The sequence below is a fragment of the Desmodus rotundus genome, chromosome 5 (assembly GCF_022682495.2).
Source record: "Desmodus rotundus isolate HL8 chromosome 5, HLdesRot8A.1, whole genome shotgun sequence".
Lineage (NCBI taxonomy): Eukaryota > Metazoa > Chordata > Mammalia > Chiroptera > Phyllostomidae > Desmodus > Desmodus rotundus.
Window position 1 is genome coordinate 45,808,518 of NC_071391.1, and position 19,972 is coordinate 45,828,489.

The 19,972-nt window shown below is 50.3% G+C and overlaps 2 protein-coding genes across 2 annotated transcripts; one reads left to right on the forward strand and one right to left on the reverse strand.

Moving 5' to 3' along the window:
• The first annotated feature begins 4,184 nt into the window (after nucleotides 1-4,184).
• On the forward strand, nucleotides 4,185-10,515 carry CHRNA10 (cholinergic receptor nicotinic alpha 10 subunit). Its single transcript, XM_024572586.3, has 5 exons — nucleotides 4,185-4,266; nucleotides 5,575-5,720; nucleotides 6,129-6,283; nucleotides 7,078-7,610; nucleotides 8,905-10,515. The coding sequence occupies exons 1-5, from the start codon at nucleotides 4,185-4,187 to the stop codon at nucleotides 9,351-9,353; spliced, it is 1,365 nt and encodes a 454-aa protein (XP_024428354.2). The 3' UTR covers nucleotides 9,354-10,515.
• Nucleotides 10,516-10,737: 222 nt separating this feature from the next.
• Nucleotides 10,738-19,653, reverse strand: ART1 (ADP-ribosyltransferase 1). The gene is made up of 5 exons (XM_024572777.3): nucleotides 19,615-19,653; nucleotides 15,525-15,642; nucleotides 14,462-15,215; nucleotides 13,355-13,396; nucleotides 10,738-10,835 (listed from the first exon to the last, which is right to left on the reverse strand). Exons 2-5 carry the CDS (start codon nucleotides 15,585-15,587, stop codon nucleotides 10,738-10,740), a joined length of 957 nt encoding a protein of 318 aa, XP_024428545.1. The 5' UTR covers nucleotides 15,588-15,642; nucleotides 19,615-19,653.
• Nucleotides 19,654-19,972: the final 319 nt, after the last annotated feature.

Here is a 19,972-nt window from a genome sequence, read left to right on the forward strand (position 1 = left end):
GTTTCTTCTGCTGCCACAAGCCCCACTGGCTTTATAGCCAGAAGTTATGAGGCTTTATTTTTTCTGGTGCTGGAGTCCTGGGCTGCACGGTCTGGCCAAGGAATGGGCTCGCTTGTTGACAAGGTGTCTCTCTGATTTTTGTCCACCCCACATGAATGTGGGGCTGCCCATTCTGCTGGCCACCTCCGCCTCTCTGCACCCCCGCTCACCACCACCACACTGAGTCCTTTCCTCCCCGACTCCCCATCTCCCTGTCTCCACCCCTCCTACTCATCCAGTTGAATATAGCTTCTCTAAATCCTTGGTTGTCAGACTTCTGTATAGTTCTCGCTATTTTTCTGGGTGATTTTCTGGCAGTTATGGGTGTTTTTTGTTTTTAAGTTAGTTGTGTTCCTTCTTATGGTTGTGCAGTGAGGTGAGTCATGTCTACCTACACCTCCATCTTGACTGGACTTCTAATAATTTTAAAAGAATTATGAGAGAATGCTATACACTAACAAATTAGATCACTTAGATGAAAAAGAGCCCTGGCTAGTGTGCTGCAGTGGACTGAGTGCTGACCTATGAACCAAAAGGTCACGTGCCTGGGTTGCAAGGCCAGTCCCCAGTTAGGGGCATTGAAGAGGCAACCAACGGATGTGTCTCTCACACATTGATGTTTTTCTCCCTTTGTCCCTCCCTTCCCCTCTCTCTAAAAGTAAGTAAATAAACCTTAAAAAGGAAAAGAAAAACTCCTAGAACACAACACCTACCATGAGTACATCAAGAAGAAACAAACTCTGAATAGACCTGTAACTAGTAAGGATATTGTCAGTAGTAAATATATGATAAAAGCCCGGACCTAATGGCTTCACTGGTGAATTCTACCAAAATTTAAAGAACTAATACCAATCCTCAAACTTCCAAAAAAGTTGAAGAGGTATTCTGCGTGGCCAGCATAACCCTGATACTAAAGCCATACCAAAATAAATAAATAAATAAATCTAAAAAAACTACAGACTAGTCTCTTTTATAAATATTGATGCAAAATCCCCAACAAAATACTCAAAAACCAAATTCAGCAGCATACTAAAAGTATTACACACCAAGTGAGATTTGATGCTGGAATACAAGGATGGCTCAACATGGAACTTATAATACACCACATTAACAATAAAGAAATGAACATGATCATCTCGATCGATGCAGTAAAAGCATTTGGTAAAATTCAACATCCTTTAGTGATAAAAAGCATTCAATAAACTAGGAATAGGAGGAAGCTGCTTCAACATAATAAAAGCCATATACAAAAAACCAGTAACAACCAATTATACTCAATGGTAAAGAAGTGAGAGCATTTTCTCTAAGATCAGGATCAAGGCAAGAATGCTTTCACCACTTCCGTTCAACATAGTGGAAGGTCTAGCTAGGGCAATTAGGCAGGGAAGACAAAAAGCATCCACATTGGAAAGGAAGACGTAAAATTATCTGTTTACAGATGATACAATCTTATAGGTAGAAAGCTCTAAAGATTCCTCAAAAAACAACAACAACAAAACCCTACTGTTAGACTAATAGATGAATTGAGCAAAGTAGCAGGATACAAACTTAGACAAAACTCAGTTGCATTTCTATACACTAACAATGAAAAAATTAGGAAAACAATTCCATTAACAATAGCATCAAAAAAGAATAAAATACTCAGAAATAAACTCAACCAAGGAGTTGGAAGACATGTACACTGGAAACTATAATAAAACAGTAAAGATGACACAAATGGAAGATACACTCATGAACTGCAATACTTAAGATCAAGGTGTCTGTACTGTCCAAAGCAATCTACAGATTTAAGGCAATCCCTAACGAAATCTCAGCAGCAAGGGTTTTTTTTTTTCAGAAATAGAAAAACTCCCCTTAATATTCATATGGAATCTCATGGGATCCCAAAGAGCCAAGACTATTTTGAAAAAGAACAATGATGGAAGACTCACTTTCTGATCTCAAAACAAGTACAAAGCCATAGTAATCAAAACAGCATAGTACTGACATACAGACAAACATGTAGACTAGAAATAGAATAGAGAGCTCAGTAATAAACCTTCACATACATTGTCAAGTGATATTTGACATGGGTACCAAGACCATTCAGTGGGAAAGGACAGTCTTTTCAACAAATGGTGGGAAAACTGGAATCTACATGCAAAGAAATGAAGTCTAACCATTACCTAACACCATACACAAAAATTAAGTCAAAATAGATCAGACTTAAATGTAAGACCTAAAACTATAAAACACTCAGAAGAAAATATAGAGCATTAGATTTCATGACATTAGATTTGGCAATGATTTCTTACATATGACACCAAAGGTGCAGGCAACAAAAGAAAAATACACAAATTGGACTATTTGAAAATTTTTAGTTCTTCAAAAGTCAATTGAGTACAAGCAACCCAGAGAATGGGAGAAAATATTTATAAATTTTGTATCTGATAAGGGATTAATATCTAGAATATATAGAGAAGTCTTACAACTGAACAACAAAAAACCCAAATAAAAAACAAAGGATATTAGCAGACATTTCTCTAAAGAAGATACAGACAGGGCCAATAAGCACATGAAAATATGCTCCACATCAGTAGTCATTAGGGAAATGCAAATCAACACTACAATGAGATACCACCTTAGGATATACCATCAATGAGATGCCATCAGGATGACTGCTATCAAAAATTCAAAAATAGCCCTGGCTGGTGTGACTCAGTGGACTGAGTGCCAGCCTGCAAACTGAAAGATCACCAGTTCGATTCCCGGTCAGGGCACATGCCTGGGGTGCTGGCCAGTCCCCTGTTGGGACACGTGCAAGAGGCAACCAATTGATATTTTTCTTCTCACACATCGATGTTTCCCTCCCTACCTTTCCTCTTTCTAAGAATAAATAAAATCTTTAAAAAAATTTTTTTTAATTTCATGGCTCATATTTACTTAAACAATAAAATAATTCTAAAATATATAGTCTACTGTGTTGCCAGGGCTGGGAGCTTGCGAAGCTAAATCTGTGTTCCTGAAGATACCCTAACTCACTGTAGTGCGAATACTATTGATAGTTACTGTATCAGGCACCATGCTGGGTGCTTGCTGCTGTTGGGTGGTCTCAGTTAATTCATACAACTTTTGAAGTGAGGGCTGTTAATCCTGTTACCATCCTGTTTGACAAAACTGAAACCCAGGTGTTTCAGCACCTTGCCCAGGTAAGACAACTCTTAGAGCAGAAAGTGACTCTAAAGTCTGTTTTCCCTGATAACCAATATGGCCCATGGTGTTGGGCATGGGAGAACTCTAAGGCTGAGATTGGCATGGCTGTGGGGTACATTTCCTGCTTTCTGTTGCCACCTGGAACGGCACATGGCTCAGCACCACTCCCAGCAGGAATAGAGAGCTTCTTTGGACAGATGTGTTCAGTCCCTCCCTGGGCGACAGTTACCATTCATAGGATTTGGGCCCTAGCACCCTTAAGCCCCAGTGTCCTGGAGATCCTGAGCCTGGCATCTCTCTACCCTCCAACCCTTTCAGGCTGGGCCCACGTGGAGCCTGGGTGCTGCCTTACAGAACTTGAATAATTCAGGTCCCAGTGACTTGAGGTGTCAGTTTCAGTTGCTCTATTCCCTTGGGCACGGGTGTAATTAAGCTAATGAAAAGGGCCAAGAGGAGAGGTGTGCTGTCCCGTGCCTCAGAGGGCTCAGGACTGATGGAGTCCCTGCCCCTATCCTGCTGAAAATGCACCAGGTATGGGGAATGGAGGCAGGAAGTTAGGGGGGCTAAGATAGAAAGAGGAGAAAAGGAGAGTGGAAGGAGGAAGATCAGGGTTAGGGAAGTCAAGAAAGAGTTACAGAGAAATAGGAGGAAACAGAGGCTGAGTGAGAGGTAAAGAGGGAGGGGGGCAGAGAAAAGAACAAAGGCAGAGGCCAGAAGAGGCAAGGACCAGCAGAGAAGGAGAAACAACAGATGCAAAGGACCAAGTACTAAAATCTAAGGGCAGGTACGAAAGGGAGAGTCAGATAACCAGATGGGCAGCAGGGCTCCCCGGTGGGTAGCTGGACCCAGCAAAGATCTGTCTTACTTCCTACTCCCAGGTATTGTCAGCACCATCCTTGCCAGCAGGCCCTGAGGCTGCCCTAGGTCAGGCCAGAAACATGCCCGGCAGGGCCATGGGGCACAGGAGCCGCCTCCTTGGCCTTGACTTCTCTGTCTCCAGACTGGGCCTTCTGCTCCTGCTCCCACTCCTTCCAGGTATGAAGCTCAGTAAACCAGGCCTGGACTCTCTGGGTGTTGCTGCTGTTCTTGTCCTCCCCAAATCTCTCTCCACATGCTCTCTCTTCGTTTCTCTCTTCAGTACCTGTGCTGGAGAACAAGCTATCTGGGGAGCGTGCAAGAGGGGTGCATAAAAGGGTGAAAGGAAATTTGTCTGACAGGTGGGGGTGGGTGAGAGGGGAGCTCCCAGAGATAGGACTGGAAAAATGAGGGGGCCAGAAAATGGAAGGCCTTGAATGCCAAGCTGAGTTGGGGCTTTATCCAGCAGGCAAGGAGGAGCCCCTGAATGGCTTTAAGGCCAGCCCCTGGCCTGGTCAGATGTGCATGTTTAAAAGCCTGATCTCTCATTAGTGTGGAGGGTGGTTAGCGAGGCAGATCCTGAGGCGAGGGGGAGCAGTGAGGAGGATGTGACTGCTGTGGTCCATAAGAAGGAGGATGAGGCCTGAGCTGGAGAGATCAAACATTTGAAGGATGTACAGCAGGAAGACAGGATTTTGGTTTTGGTTGTTTTGCAGGCGTAATTGGCAAGAGGAGGGAGGGATAATTCTCAGATTTCCAGCTGAAGTCACTGGGGAGTGCTGTTTACTGAGATGGGGGAACACCAAATGAGGCGCAGGTTTCAGAACATGGGGGCAGGAAATGAGTGTCTATTTTGGAGCTAGACAGTTTAAGGTGCCTCTAAATGTTCAAGAGTGGCCTACTGTATCCGGAGCTCAGGAGAATGGAGAAGGAGGAGATGAGGGCAAGGACAGGGTTCTGGGAGGCAATACTTAAGTCAGGGACTGAGGACAATATGGCATCACAAAAGCCTAGGGGAGGGTATGTTTTCAAGAGGGACTGGCCCATAGTGTCAGATGCTTTTAAGAAATCAAATGCTGTGCCGCTGGAGAAGTAGAGGCAGGCTTGAGAGATCAGAGGGGGTGGAGAAATGGAGTTCAGATGCCTGGGTAAGAGCTGGGACTCTTGCATGGCCTGTTTGGGCCCCTCTAGAATTTGTGGCAGGGCAGGCCAGATCCAAGTCCTTGGGAAGGGAAAGGTAGGAAAGGTACCCATCAGCCTTGCTTCAGAAGGTAGTACAACTTCACCCCACCTACCTCCCCTCGTTCATCCCTGGAGGCAGGCCAGGGAAGAACTAGAGTCGCAGCATGAGGAACAGAGGGCTGCCTCCAGGAGGACCAGTCAGACAGCTGTGAGACAGTGGGGCAGGTGAGGGCCCTGGCCTTGTGGGGGTGGAGGGTGTGAGCATCAGCTCCTGGACTAGGGCAAACCTTCTTACTGGTCTCCTAGAGTGCTTGGGAGCTGAGGGCAAGCTGGCTTACAAGCTGTTCCGTGACCTCTTCTCAAACTACACAAGTGCCCTGAGGCCTGTGGCGGACACAGACCAGGTTCTGAACGTGACTCTGGAGGTGACATTGTCCCAGATCATCGACATGGTACGTCGTAGCAGTTGTACAGCTGTGGAGTGTGCTGGTGACAGTGTCAAGGAATTTGGAGGTGGGAGACGGGTATTATTCACCAAACAATTCTTTTCTGGAGACATTAATATTAACAATAACAGCCACTGACTTGGACACTGCTGGGTTCCCATGGTGTACCCAACACTTGGCACACTTGAACCCCTGCCCAGCAGGGCTCATCACGCCTGTAACTGCTAAGGAAACTGAGGCCCGGAGAAGAGAAGAACCTGCCGAGATCACAACAAAGCCTGGGTGGGAACTGGACTGTAGGGGCAAGGTGGGTTTGTGGGGACTGACAGAGCTCTGTAGGTGAGTGTGCGCACACAGGGGAGGATATGCATGCACCTGTGTCCACATCTGTGCCCACGCCCTGCCCCCAACTAGGATGAGCGCAACCAGGTGCTGACCCTGTACCTGTGGATTCGACAGGAATGGACAGATGCCCACCTACGATGGGACCCTGATGACTATGGTGGCCTGGATGCCATCCGCATCCCCAGCAGTCTTGTGTGGCGGCCAGACATCGTACTCTATAACAAGTACTGCCTGCCTGGTCCCCTCCCCTCCCCTTGCCCTCCCTAGAGCTGTCCTTGACTCTGACTCTGGGTATGCACTAATCCCCCAGCCCCCCATGCTGCCCTGGAAGCTGTCCGCCAGGACCTTTCTGATCTGGCAGGAAGGTGCTGGTGGTGTTGGCTACTTGCGCAGCAGGGCTTCCCGACAGCCCTGACACTGCGGCTCCTGGCGAGGACCTGCTGGGGTCCGGCCCCTTCACAGCCCCTCCGCGCAGGGCCACCTTAGGCTATCCCAAGGCAACCCAGGCTGAATGTCTCCCAGGAGCCCGCTCTGCAGTCCAGGGCCAGTTCTGTATCTCGCAGAGAGGTTTCTGGGGCACAAATGTCTCTTTATGGCACACTCCACCCTTCCAGGCTGGCTCTGAGTCTCAGGGCTCCCCAAAGGCCTGCCTAGGGCCCTCTGGAGCATCCCCGTATGCCGCCTAGCCAGTTCTGTGTTTCCCAGACAACACATGGCTCTGCATATTTCCCCAGGGGCCCCTCTATACTCTCAGCAGATGACACCAGGGGGGAAGTCATGCCGCCAGGTGCCAACTTTTGGAAAGGGGTTTTTATGCTACCCAGGGCTAGATCAGTATCGTTTCTGGGCCCTTCAGGCACTGCCCCTTCTAGGCCTCCAAGAGCACAGAGGGCCCTCCCAGGGCACACTCCACCCTCCCTGCCGAGGCACTGTGGCTTTGGGCCCCTGCAGCCACAGAGCCCCGCCTGTCCTGGAGTGGCCTCGGTCTGCTGCCTCAGGGAGTCCCACCCTCCCACAGGGCAGACTCGCAGCCCCCAGCCTCGGCCAGCACCAACGTAGTTCTGCGACACGACGGTGCAGTGCGCTGGGATGCGCCGGCCATCACGCGCAGCTCGTGCAGCATGGACGTGTCAGCCTTCCCATTCGACTCGCAGCGCTGCGGCCTGACGTTCGGCTCGTGGACGCACGGTGGGCACCAGCTAGACCTGCAGCCGCGCGGCGACTGCGCCAGCCTGGCCGACTTCGTGGAAAACGTGGAGTGGCGCGTGCTGGGCATGCCAGCGCGGCGGCGTGTGCTCACCTACGGCTGCTGCTCGGAGCCCTACCCGGATGTGACCTTCACGCTGCTGCTCCGCCGCCGCGCAGCCGCCTACGTGTGCAACCTGCTGCTGCCCTGTGTGCTCATCTCCCTGCTCGCACCGCTCGCCTTCCACCTGCCTGCCGACTCCGGTGAGAAGGTGTCGCTGGGCGTCACCGTGCTGCTGTCTCTCACTGTCTTCCAGCTGCTCCTGGCCGACAGCATGCCACCGGCCGAGAGCGTGCCGCTAATCGGTGAGTGGGTGAGGGACCGGACAGGGGTGTGGTGGGCAGCTAAGGGATCTTGGGGGAGAGCCTATCCCCTCCTAGAGACTGGCCGCCACCCCACCCAGTCTGATGCGTGCCAGTCCCCACAAATGCAGAAGTGGGGCCTGGGTGCCCAGAGTGGTTCCCACTTCAGTGTGTAAGGGGGTTGTCCTGAGAGGATGCCTCATTCTGAGATTGGGGGGAAGGAGTAGGCCCCTTCCAGGGAGGACACTCTTCCCTTACCGGAAGGGGCAGAGGGAAGAGGTCTTTTCTCAAGGAATTGATGGAGGGAGGTCACTGTCCCCAGGGTCATAATTATAGGCACAATGTATTGAGTATTCAGCTGTGTGCCAGGCACCCCTAAGCCCTTGACATTTATTAACTCAGGGAAGCATTACCACACACGTAGGAGGTAGGTTCGGTCATAACCTGAGTTCCTGACAGGACCGGTGGCTTCCTCTGCGTCATGACACATCATTGGAGAGGATGATGTGTGGGGAAATGCAGCCTCCAGCAGTGAGGGGAAGAATTAGAGAATTGGTATTGGGTTGGCCAAAATGTCCATTACTTTCTTCCTGTAAAATAAGACACATTTTTCATTTTCACCAATAACTTTATTGATTTGGATATTTTGAGTATGTCGGCTATCTCCCGCGATTGGCTTCTAGAGGGTAGAGTCCAGGGCTGCTGCTAAACATCTTCCAATGCATAAGACAGCTCCACAGCAAAGAATTATTTGGCCAAAATGTCATTAGTACCAAGAAACTTCACAAACCACTTTTGACACGTTCCATCCGTCACAGCACCTTCTCCATACACTGCACACATCTTTTTTTGCATGTCAGTTGTGTTTTTACCTTTCTTGAAATAATAAACCATAATACATCGAAAATATGTATTTTCTTCCATCGTCAATATTAAAATGACTGCACAGAAATTCACCATTTTTGATGTTTTTTTCAAATGCACACTGATATGACAGCTGTCACAATACAACCTAACAAAATTGTTTCAAATGAAATTAAAGACAACTAAGCGCTATTAGAGCCATCATGTGAACAAAAACATAACAGACTTTTTGGCCAACCCAGTAGCTTCTGAGAACCCAATTGTGGGAGCGCAGACTCGGGAGACCTTGGCCCTTACCTCCTTCTCCGTTCATCCACTGGGCTTCGATGGTCCTGAGAGCCTCATGGTGGGCTCCTATTTATGCCAAGGTGGCTGGGAAGCTCAGGCCCTCTGAGTTCTTCTCTCAGGCCCCAGCTCACTCTGTCTCTTGCAGGGAAGTACTACATGGCCACCATGACCATGGTCACCTTCTCCACGGCGCTCACTATCCTTCTCATGAACCTGCATTACTGTGGTCCCAGTGCCCGCCCAGTGCCAGCCTGGGCTCGAGCTTTCCTACTGGGACACCTGGCACGGGGCCTGTGTGTGCGGGAACGAGGGGAGCCCTGTGGGCAGTCTAGACGGCCTGAGTCACCTCCCAGTCCCCAGCCTCCTGCTGGCCCCCCAGCTGGCCCTTGCCATGAGTCCCGGTGTCTCTGCCATCAGGAAGCCCTGCTGCACCACGTAGCCACCATTGCCAACACCTTCCGTAGCCACCGGGCTGCCCAGCACCGCCATGAGGACTGGAAACACCTGGCCCGTGTGATGGACCGCTTCTTCCTGGGCATCTTCTTCTCCATGGCCCTGGTCATGAGCCTCCTGGTGCTGGTGCAGGCCCTGTGAGCCCCAGGAGTCTGCTGCAGCCACAGCAATTCCAGACAGGGATGGAAAGGCCAGGTGGTTGGTGGTCCTCGGACAAGCCACCCAGTCTCTCCCCACTGTGCCTACGAGCCCAGGACACCCTTTCCCAGGATTAGCTCTGCTGACTTCACAGACCATGAGGGAGCACTTGTTGTCTGTGTATCCTGATCTCTAAGGAAAATATAGAGCTCGCTGCTCCCCTGATTCCCTACAGAGGAGGAACCCAAAGAAGGGTCCAGATCAAAGTCAGTCCTGGGGGACAGAACTGAACTTCCACGGTGAGTGTTGGAGCTTTCAGTAGGGAGACCACAGAACTGCCACATTTCCTGCCTTGTCTTCCTTCCTCAGCGGCTGCTGTCATACGGACTTGGTCTTGCCTATCCCTGCCTCAGGGCTCAGGGAAGGGGGCTGGGGGTTTAGATTCATGATCTAGTTTCCAGAGCAGGAGGTCACACAAGGATCTGGCCCCAAAGCCCCAACTCAATCATTAAGTAAGTGTGTGCCTGGCACCGTCTCAACGTCCTGTCTTACCTTCGGGGCCTGTGGTGATGGGAGATGGGGATCCAGGTTTGTCTCTCTAGAAACAGGAACCTTAGGACTCATGGATTAGAACAGGAATTACATCTTTGCTCACAAGAAAATGATGGATTCGACCAAGACCCTAGAGGGTACCTTAAGCTCTCTGCTCTCGCTCCTGCTCTCTTCCCTCTGGGGTTAGCTTCAGTCTACCTCATTCCCACACACTGAGACTCAGAGAACTTGGAAGTGTGCAAGGAAGGGGCAGCGCTGTTCACAAGGTGTATATTTCTTCCTGACTTTCACTTCTTTCCCAGCACCACCTCTTTGCCTCAGACCCGGCCCCTGCCCTCAGGAACCTCACAGTCGGCCATGGGCAACAGGCATGGACATATGGTGTAGAGAAGCCCCGGGGACCTGTGGGAGCACAGAGGCAGCACCCAACCCAGCAGGGTCAGAGGGGTCAGAGAAAGCTTCCGGGAGGAGTTAATAGGAGCTTTCCAGTGGTGCATGTGAGGCATTTGAGTGACACCAGCAAGTACCATGGCCAAGTGCTTTCCTCCCCAAGCACCCCCACCCCCAAGTAAGTTTCATCTTCTATCTCCGAGTGAGTTGTTGGCTGTCCTGGAGTGCCCCCGCCTCTCCTCAATACCTCTCTCCTAGAACACTGGGTAAAGTTCAGGCCCAGAATTATTTTTCTCCACCATCAGGCCTGGCAGCTGCCAGAGAAGGTCCCAGAGCTCCCTGCAGGCGGCATTTCTGTGGATCTTGGCGACACTGAAAGCACACACGTGGCTGACATCTCGCGATGGGCAGAGGCAGCAGGCAGGGCTGTTCAGAGTCTGACGGGTCAGAGGAGGCCTGGGCTCTCTGGGAAGGCTCCCCTGACAAGGAGCCACAGCAGCAGTGCAAGGGACCAGACTGTAGAAAGGGGGCCCTGACCCGTGGCTGCAGGGAAACAGAGGCAGAGAGAAAGACTTAGGGGTGAAGGGAGGCACACAAAGAAACAATTCAAAGAGAAACGAGCAGAGTGAGCTGGAAGCACTGGAGCACACAGTGAGACTGCAGGCAGAGACAAAGAGCAACAGTTTAGGGAGGCTGGCAGAAGATTTTGCAAACAGCAGCTCCAACAAGGGGTTACTATCCAAAAGATATAAAGAACTCAATGCAACTCAACACTGAACACCAACCAATCCATTTAAAAAATGGGCAGAGGATTTTAACAGACACTTCTCCCAAGAATACATACAGGTGGCCAAAGATATATGAGAAGATGCTCAACTTCACTAGCTTTTAGGGAAATGCAAATCAAAACTACAATGAGATACCATCTCCGTTAGAACGGCTGTTATCAATAGGACAAGTAATAACAAGTGTTGGAGAGCTTGTGGAAAAAAGGGAACCCTGGTTCAGTGCTGGTGGGAATGTAAACTGGTACAGCCGCTATGGAAAACAGTATGGTGGTTCCTCAAAAAATTAAGAATAGAGTTACCACATGACCCAGTTACCACATGACTCTTCTGGGTGTCTCCCCAAGAAATTTGAAAATGTTTATTTGCAAAGATGTATGGACCCCTCTCTTCATTGCAGCACTATTCACGGCAGACAAGACATGGAGACAAGCGAAGTGTCCTCCGAAAAAGGACTGGACAGAGACGATGGGGTACATATGTACGGTAGAATACTACTCAGCATAAAAAAATGAAATATTGTAACAACATGGATGGACCTTGAAAATTATTATGCTAAGTGAATCAGTCAGAAAAACCTAAGAACCGTGATTTCACACACATGGGGAAATAAAACTGAAAGTAACAAATGAACAAGAAAAACAAACAAACAAACTAAAACTCATAGACACAGACAACAGTATGGTGGTTACCAGAGGGAAGGGGTGGGGCAGCAGTAAAGGGTAAAGGGGGTCAAATATATGGTGACGAAGGCGATTTGATTTTGGCCAGTGGGCACACATTGCAATATACAGATCGTGTATCACAGAAATGTACACTTGAAATCCATATAATCTTATTAACCAATGTCACCCCAATAAATGTAATTTTGAAAAAAAGGAATTTAGGGAGGAAAGTGAACAGAGATGAAGAGCCTGGGAGATATCAGAGACTATTAGGTCTATCCTCCTGCCTCCTACGGGCACACATGAGGCCTCACAGGGTGGGAAGAAACATGCGCAGAGATCCAAATGGGGTCTTGGTTCCTCTGCCCAAACCGCGGCGGGAGAGACTCTGGTGGGCCGGGGGTGGGGAGATCTTAAACTTTTCTAGTGCATGAAATTTCATAAAAACTCAAAGAAGCAGGTTGGAGGCTGGAGACCAAGCTTCTGGCCCTGGCTCTGCCACTGACTCATTCTGTCACCTGGGGAAAGTCACTTCCATCTCTGGGTCTCACCTTACTATACAATGAGGGTAATACTCCCTGCTTTGCCCCCTTCCAATAGATTATTGTGCAGCAGGGGATAAAATGAGATGGCATCTAGGGAGGTGGGGGACGTCCTGGAGCTCAGGGTCAGGCTGTCTGGGCCCTTACTAGCTGTGTGCTGTAGGGCTGGTTGCCTCACCTCTCTGCGCCTCAGTTCCCTCATTTGTAGAACTGGGGAGATGACAGACGCACACCGCCGGGCTGTGGTGAGGATTCATGGTGTGTCTGCAACTCTGAGTGATACTGTGTCATGGAGAATGGTGAGAACACAGTAGAAGCTGGGGCTCCTCCCTGTCCACTGTTCACAGAGCCCAGAGAGAGGGAGGAGGGAGGCGAGACCCACGAGGAGGGGCAGCTGCAGTTCCTCCCCTGGGAATGGACTGTTCCAGTAGGTTCCCCCAGGAAAACCTGTTCCCAGCTAGAGAAGTGGTGGCCCAGGTAGGCCCTGGCACAGCAGGTGTTGGAGGGAAGAGAAGTCACAGCTGAAAGTGACCTGGGGATCATCTAGTCCAACTGGCTTACTTTACAGACAGAGAAACTGAGGCCCAGAGAGGGAATAATTGGTGACCTAGACAGTTAGGACAGAGCCTGGACTAAAGCCCAGGTCTCTAATACTTGAGGTCTTGCCTCCACCTTGGAAGGTGGTCTGAGGGAGTGCTGAGGTCAGCAACAGGGACAGCGGGCTGTACAGGTAAAGAAGGAAAAGGCCTGGGGGGGACTTTGTGGGACGAGCCCACCCCTCCATCACCTCTGTGCAACCTGGATCTTTCTGGGGTCTGATCAGCTATCTCCTGTGAGGGAGAGGCAGCCCCACAAAGGGCGGCCCAAACACTGCCCCATACATATAAATACCACCTCTGCGAGAGCTTAGTTATCCCCACGGGGGTCGGTTTTAGAGGGTTTACTTATTTATTTTTAATGAAAAGAGGGTCATTTTCATTATAAGGGGGACATCCAGGTGAGAAGTCCAGCCCCAGGGCAGCCTGCCCACCCCCAGCGGAGCCCCTGCTCCGGAGGCCTGCAGCCCTTACCCGAGTTTTCCAGACGGCAGGGCCTGGATTTGCACTGCTTGTCTGCAGAGAAGAAACAGAAAAGAATCAAAGGCCTGATAGCTCTCAGGATGGAAAGCTGCAGGCCCTCCCTGACTTGCTCTAGGAAAGCTGGTACTTTTTCCTCCAATTCTGCTTCCTTACAGTGAGACCTCCCTCACCTAGGTTTCTGAGCAGTGGGGCCGGAGGGAGCCAGCCCTCAAAACCAGGGCCTGTCCAGGTACTCCTCCTGCTCCTTTCACCTCCCCGCCACACCTGCCTCTGCCTCTCCAAGCCTGTCCCCACCGAGGGCAGGACAGTTGATGTTGTTTGCATGTCTTCCTCACTTTCTGTCAACTCATGCAAGCTCGTGATGCTGTCCAAGGTGGGAACTGAAGCCACATGGGGCATTTCTGCTTGTTAGAACTGTCCACAGTTCCAGCACACAGTCTGCCCCTAACTGTGAAAACTGGGCTTTGCAGCCCCTGAGCATTACTCAGCCAGGGCCAGTAGCCCACAACCCCAACAGATTAGGAACCTGGGCCCATCCTCATGATTTCTCCTTTGGCTTGCCCTGAGGGATGGACAGGAAGAGTATCTGAGACCTGCCACCGCCTGAACTGGAACTTAGGGGCACAGCACCCACCTGAGGTCTCCCCACCCCCACCCAGCACACAAGACAGCCCAGGATTTCTATTCAAAATAAACTGTCCTCTTGGAGACTGAGGTTGGGGTTCTTGTCATTTCTGGCCACCGCACTCTATGTGCCAGTACTGTGGCTAGAAATTAGTTCCCTTCCAGCTTCCAGCCAGGAAAAGCCTGACCTGGTCTATTTGGCCCTCAAATGGCCAAAGACCCCTGCCTTGGTCAGGAAGCCCTCTTCAGCCTCCCAGCAGGCAGGTGCCCAGCTCCGGCTCAGACACTGCCAGGGACAAGAAGCATCCTACCTCCGAAGGTTGCCTCCCCTCGGATGGAAGGGAGGGGGGTGGGGACAGGACTGTGCTCCCCCCCACTGTTGGTTTGTTTTTAATGTTTCTGTTTGTATCCCCTCTGAAAGCAGGCTGGGAAGCCCACCCTCTGCACAGGTGCTCTCCCACGCGCCCCTCTCACCTTTGATGTACTCGCAGTTGTACGTGCTGTGTTCGCCCAGGGACCGCAGGTAGATGCGGGTGGGGCCCTGGGCCGGCCTGCTGGCGTTGATCACCTGGAAGGTCTCAAAGGGAGGGATCAGCACCTCCTCTTCCTCAGGGAAGAAGGAGTAGCCCCTGATAGGGACCCCGAGGCAGGTCCAGATGCCAAAGAAGGTTTCCTTACCAAAATTCTGGGCGGTAGCATTCTTCAGAGATGCCGAGGCAAAGCCCCCCAACCGGATGGTGGCCCCAGGCCCTGCTGGCCGGAAGCGCAGGCCTTGCACCCCTCGAAACACCTGGCGGCACCTGGAGGCGCTCTGGGCCTTGCCCAGCAGCTGCAGGGCCTCCGTCAGCAGGAAGTGGAACGTCTTAAAGGAGAAGTGTTGGAGGTAGTGGGCTCGGGTGCGGCCCGCCTCGCGCAGAGCCGCGTTGAACTCCTTGAACAGAGGGCTGTTGGCTGTGTAGGCCAGGAGGGCCACCCCATGCTCATCACGGAAGCCGGGGGGTGGGGGGGGTGGTCCCCAGGCTTGGCGCTCCTGCCATTGGCTGCTTCCCAGCACCCAGCCGTCAGCATACACTTTGTTGGCCTGGAACTCCGTGCGGTTGAGCTCTGGGAGAGCCGCGGTCATGGCTGCTGCACAGCCAGCGTATTGGTCATCAAAGGAGGTTGAGGCCATGTCCAGGGGCCTTTCTTGAGAGAAGAGTTCTCGTCGTGTGATGGGGTGGCTCTGGGCCTAAGGGAGAGGGAGCAGCAAGGACCAAGAGGATGGGCCCTAGGAGTATGGGAGCCTATCCAGCTTTCCCCGCCACTGAGCAGAGGAAAACACTATAAGGGCCCCAAACACACCCTGAGGGGAAGGGGGGATGCGAACTCCTAACTGCAAACTCCCTGAGACTGGGGTTTGGGGCTGTCCCCTGGGGCTGAACAAGCCCCAAGGGAAGCATCAGGCATTCTCTCTTCTGTCTGCTCTTCTTTCCAGAATTCAGAAGAAGCTGAGAGCTCAGCTCCCTGCTGGCATGGGGACGGCAGAGGGTGACCATACCTGAAGTGCTTCCATGAGGCCCATGGACACAAGCAGCAGAGACATCACAACAGGAGTCTGCATGTTGGAGGTGACCTTGGGTAAGTTACTGTCTCTTTTGGGGTCTCAGTTTCCTTATCTGGAAAATGGGAATGTTAACCTACACAGTTTACTAAACGTTCATTGACACCTAGTCTCTGCTACTCCCAGTGCCTGGCACAGAGTCACAACATAAAAATGGAGGCTCAGGAGAGGACCTTTCTTGCTGCAAGCAACATGGGAGACTTCCTGGAGGAGGTGACATGTGATTTGCTAGATGAACAGAGATTTGCTAGATGAATAGGAGAATAAGGCTTCAATCACTGAAGAGAAGGAGAGAAAAGTTTCAAGTTTGGGGTGGGGAAAGAAGTTTGGGGTGGCAGGAATGAGAAGAGCAAAAGTACTGGAAGCAGGAACTCTCAGGATGTAAAGAGTAAGAAACGTTTTGTCTGGTGTGGCAGAACGTGCAGTGTGGGAATGTCAGAAAGACTGGGGCCAATCATGAAGGAGCTGCCACAGTGAGGGGCCTCAGCTTCACCTGGGGACGTAAGGCTGAAACAGGGCAGATCCAGGGGTGGTTGGCTGCTGGAGCCACAGGAGGACTCTAGAGACAGGCTTAAACCAGGGCTTGAGGAACCCGAGGGCTTCACTGCTCTCTCCAGTCCTGCTGAGAGCTGAGCCCTCTTCCCCGAGCCCTCAACTGCTTCTGGGGCAGAGACAGATGTAGATCTCCAGATGGGGAAGAAAGAGGGACCCGGAGAGCGGGAGAGGACGGAGGGTACCAGCTTCCCCTAGGAAACCTGGAGGGAACCACAGCCTCTTGCACCCTATGGGTGGGCACTGGGGGCCCGAAGTAGCACCAAGAATAAGGCCTCTCAGCTTTGGGTCAGAACTGGAACAGACAGTTTCTCAGCCAGTGCTGCTGCTTCTCTTCGGTTTATTTTATTACAAAGTAATGCGTGCTTGTGTGAAAAAAATATGTAAGCGAAACACAAACCCTAAGTTCCCTTTTCTGCTTTCTCTCCCTGTGCGTTCCCCTTCTCTCTCTCATCCATGCCTGCCTGTGTGTGGGCCGGGGCGGGGAGGGGCCTGTGATAAAGGTACCCTTCAGGACCTTTTCCTATGCTCAAATAGTGTAATTGTAAGTATACTTACACAGTTTTATACATACATTTAGTCTACTTACATATAAATACATAGTCCTCTGCATACAGCCTATTTTTGTTATTTTGTTCAAAAATAAAACTGGAACATCCTTATACATACACATTCTGTAACCTTACAGATATATCATGGACTTCTTTCGTGTTGCACATACATATCTACCTTGTTCATTACAACGGCATCACGGTGTTTGGGGTGCAGTTAAACAATAATTTACCTTATTAATGGATGCACATTTTTCCCTAATTAAAAAAATTTTTTTGTTTGTTTCCTAATTTTTTATATTACATATAATATTGCATGAACACCCATGTATATAAATACTTGTCTACTTGTGTGCATATTTTATAGGAAAGGTATCAAGAAGGGTGATGATTTTTAAAGTCCATGGGTAGTGTTTATTTTGACAGGCGCTGCCGGATTGCCGTCCCAGAGGTGCCAGCTTGCGCTCCCACCAACAGTAAATGAGTGTCCTTTTCTCCACATCTTTGCCAACACTGGATATAATGAATCTCCAAGTGTCATTTAACTCGATCATAACTTTAAATTTTAATATTTTAAAGTTTTAATTTTATTAAAGGTAGTACATTTTTATTGTTCAACATGTCAATAGTCCAAAAGGCACAGTGACACATGTATTGCGCACTAACTCCCCAGTCCCAGCCTCGTCTCCCAGTGGCGGCCCGCGTGCTGCTTTTTGTGTGTCCTTGCGAAGACACACTGTGCACGCACAAGCAAATTCACGGGCATTTTCTGTTTTCCGTCTTTTGCACAAATATTAATACCGTCAGTGGTTCTTTACCTTTGGGAATCTCATGAAAGCTGAAACCTGTTCTCAGAAAATAGATATATGCACCTTCACATAAATGTTACATTAATTTCAGGTAGTTATTCCTCCTGTGCTCCCCTCACCCCCTCAGCCCCATCTCACTCACATTAAGCAGCCCTGCTTCATCATCCCTTCTGGCTCTTGGGGAGAAGGCCTAAGTTTTGATAGATCAGTGACTCGAAGACACTGGGATTCTATGTGTCTATAATTTTATGAGTCTCCAAATCTAAGATCCTACATATTTCCAACGTACAATTTAAATTGAGGCATGAGTTTCTCTGGGCAATGGAGTCAGCAGCAGTTTTTATCAAATTCAATATGTCTGTCCCAAAGTGAATTCATTATCCTCTCTCCCTAAACAAAAACATTTAGAGCCTCTGTAATGTGTCAGGCACTGAGGGTAAAATTATGAACAGCAGCAACCACAACCCTCACCCCTGCTTCTGTAAGTTCTTCTGAGGTGGAGATGGAGCTGGAGTGCGTCATTTGAAGTAGCATGTGATGCATGTTACAAGAGGAACCCAAAGAGCTGAACAGAAACAAGTTTGTACCAGGAGCGGGGTTTAAATGAAGGGCTGCCCAGACGAGGCACAGAGTACATGGGATTGCAAACAGCATCACGGTGGGGTGTAAAACAAGAGACACCGCACCCCAATTCCAGGATGGAATGCTAATGGGCAGGGTACATGGCAGCAAAATCTACTTGAATTCTTGTCTGTGGTCTCTCAGAATCTACCCAAGAAGCTTGAGCTCCATAGTAGATCCTCTCTTTCTGGTAGAGAACCCAGCCCACCGGTTCAGGTGGGGCTAACCCCCATGGCAGGGAATACATGAGCCCAAACTGGTACTCGACTACCCTGGCCATTGTGATTGGCTCACGGATGAACACATGACCTAAGCAAGGCCAATCAGAGTCTCTCAGGACAGAATCCAACCTCCTCTGGCATTTGAGGCCCTCTGTGACCCAGGCCTTGGGGACCTCTTTAGCCTCCTGCCCTACTACCCCTGCTTGGCTTCTATAGCACAGAACAAAGTTCCAGGCACACCTTTGCTGTTTCCCTCCCTGTGGGTTCTGCACACATTGCCATCTGCTGGGAGTACCCTTCTTTTACTATTCACTCTTCCAGGCTTAGATCAGGGGTCACCTCCTCCAGGAAGCCCTCTGACTCCTCTGCATCCTGTTCTTTCCTGTCACTGTCCTGACTGTACTGTGCTGCCTTTATGTGTCTGTCTCCCCTCCTGGCTTGTGAATTCCTTAAGGGCAGGAACCAGGTATGACCCATTCTGTGTCCCCAGAGTTCAGCCCAAGGCTGTACCCAGGTGAGGCCTCCCAGAATGTTTGCTGAGAATCTGAGAGGCTTTCTGGGTACAACTAGCAATGTAGACCACTGCAAGCAGGTGGATTGATGACTTTGGTGACCAGTTTGGGGGAGGAAGTGGGGTAGGGGGGCAGAGGAAATGGGGAGAGTGTGGGAGTTGAGGAAGTGGAGGAACCAAGCAACCCCTTTCCATATCCCAGTGGCCTCTCTGTCCTCATCTGCTCCGGATACTTCTTGTCGGTTTCCCCTTATTCAGGCCCTCATGGAACATTCCTTTCCTGGGATGTAACTTCAAATCTTTCCCTAGTAATCTCCAAATTTCCCAGTGGCCCCAAACCTCTCTATCAAAGGTACTGTGGTCTGAATGTTTGTGTCTCCTCAAAATACATATGTTGGAGTCCTAATGTCTGTGTGATGGTATTAGAAGGTGGGGCCTTTGGGAGGTGATTAGTTCCTGAGGGTGGAGCCTACTTGAATGGGATTAGTGTTCTAATAAAAGAGACCCCCAGAGCCCCCTTCCACCTGTGAGCACAGTGAGAAGGTGCAGGCCGTGATCCAGGGAGAGAGCCTTCATGTGACCATGCTACCACCCTGACCTTGGACTTTCAGCCTCCAGAAATATGAGGAACAGACGAACATAAAATAATCCCTAAAACTTGTCCTAGTGATTCCTAAAACTCTACCATTAATACCCCAAATTCCCCCTAAAAAAACCTTCTTCCCTGCCCAGTGCTGGGGAGGAGGGTGGTGTGCCCCTTACCTAGGCCTTCTCCAGGGCAGGAAAGCTGGTGTTGGGCTCCTATAATGGCCACCAGGGGAGGGGGAGGTCAGGTTCCTCCTTTATACTGCACCTCCCCCACACAGCTGCTCAGAAATGTGACACTCCCCCATCTATTTCTGGATGTCTCCTCAAGGCTCAGGAACTAGCCTTTGCCCAGTCTGCCTTGGGCCAGTAGTCTTCTCACAAAAAAGGGAATCCCTAAAGCCAGAGAGAATGTGGACTGAGGCATGGACGTCCTGTGTCCAGCACCGCCGGCCTCTGAGAATATCTCCTTATATCCGTTCCTCTCATGTGAACGTGGAGACTCACCTAAGGTACAAGGAGAGATTCCCAGATC

Bases quoted from the DNA above. Each gene is read 5' to 3' on its own strand.
- CHRNA10 (XM_024572586.3), top strand. From the start codon at position 4,185: ATGGGGCACAGGAGCCGCCTCCTTGGCCTTGACTTCTCTGTCTCCAGA. The intron at 5,721-6,128 runs GTACGTCGTAGC...GCCCCCAACTAG, and splicing joins TGTCCCAGATCATCGACATG to GATGAGCGCAACCAGGTGCT. The intron at 6,284-7,077 runs GTACTGCCTGCC...ACCCTCCCACAG, and splicing joins GACATCGTACTCTATAACAA to GGCAGACTCGCAGCCCCCAG.
- ART1 (XM_024572777.3), bottom strand. From the start codon at position 15,587: ATGCAGACTCCTGTTGTGATGTCTCTGCTGCTTGTGTCCATGGGCCTC. The intron at 13,397-14,461 runs GTGAGAGGGGCG...TCTTCTCTGCAG, and splicing joins CAACTGCGAGTACATCAAAG to ACAAGCAGTGCAAATCCAGG. The intron at 10,836-13,354 runs GTAAGGGCTGCA...GTTTCCCTGCAG, and splicing joins CTGCCGTCTGGAAAACTCGG to CCACGGGTCAGGGCCCCCTT.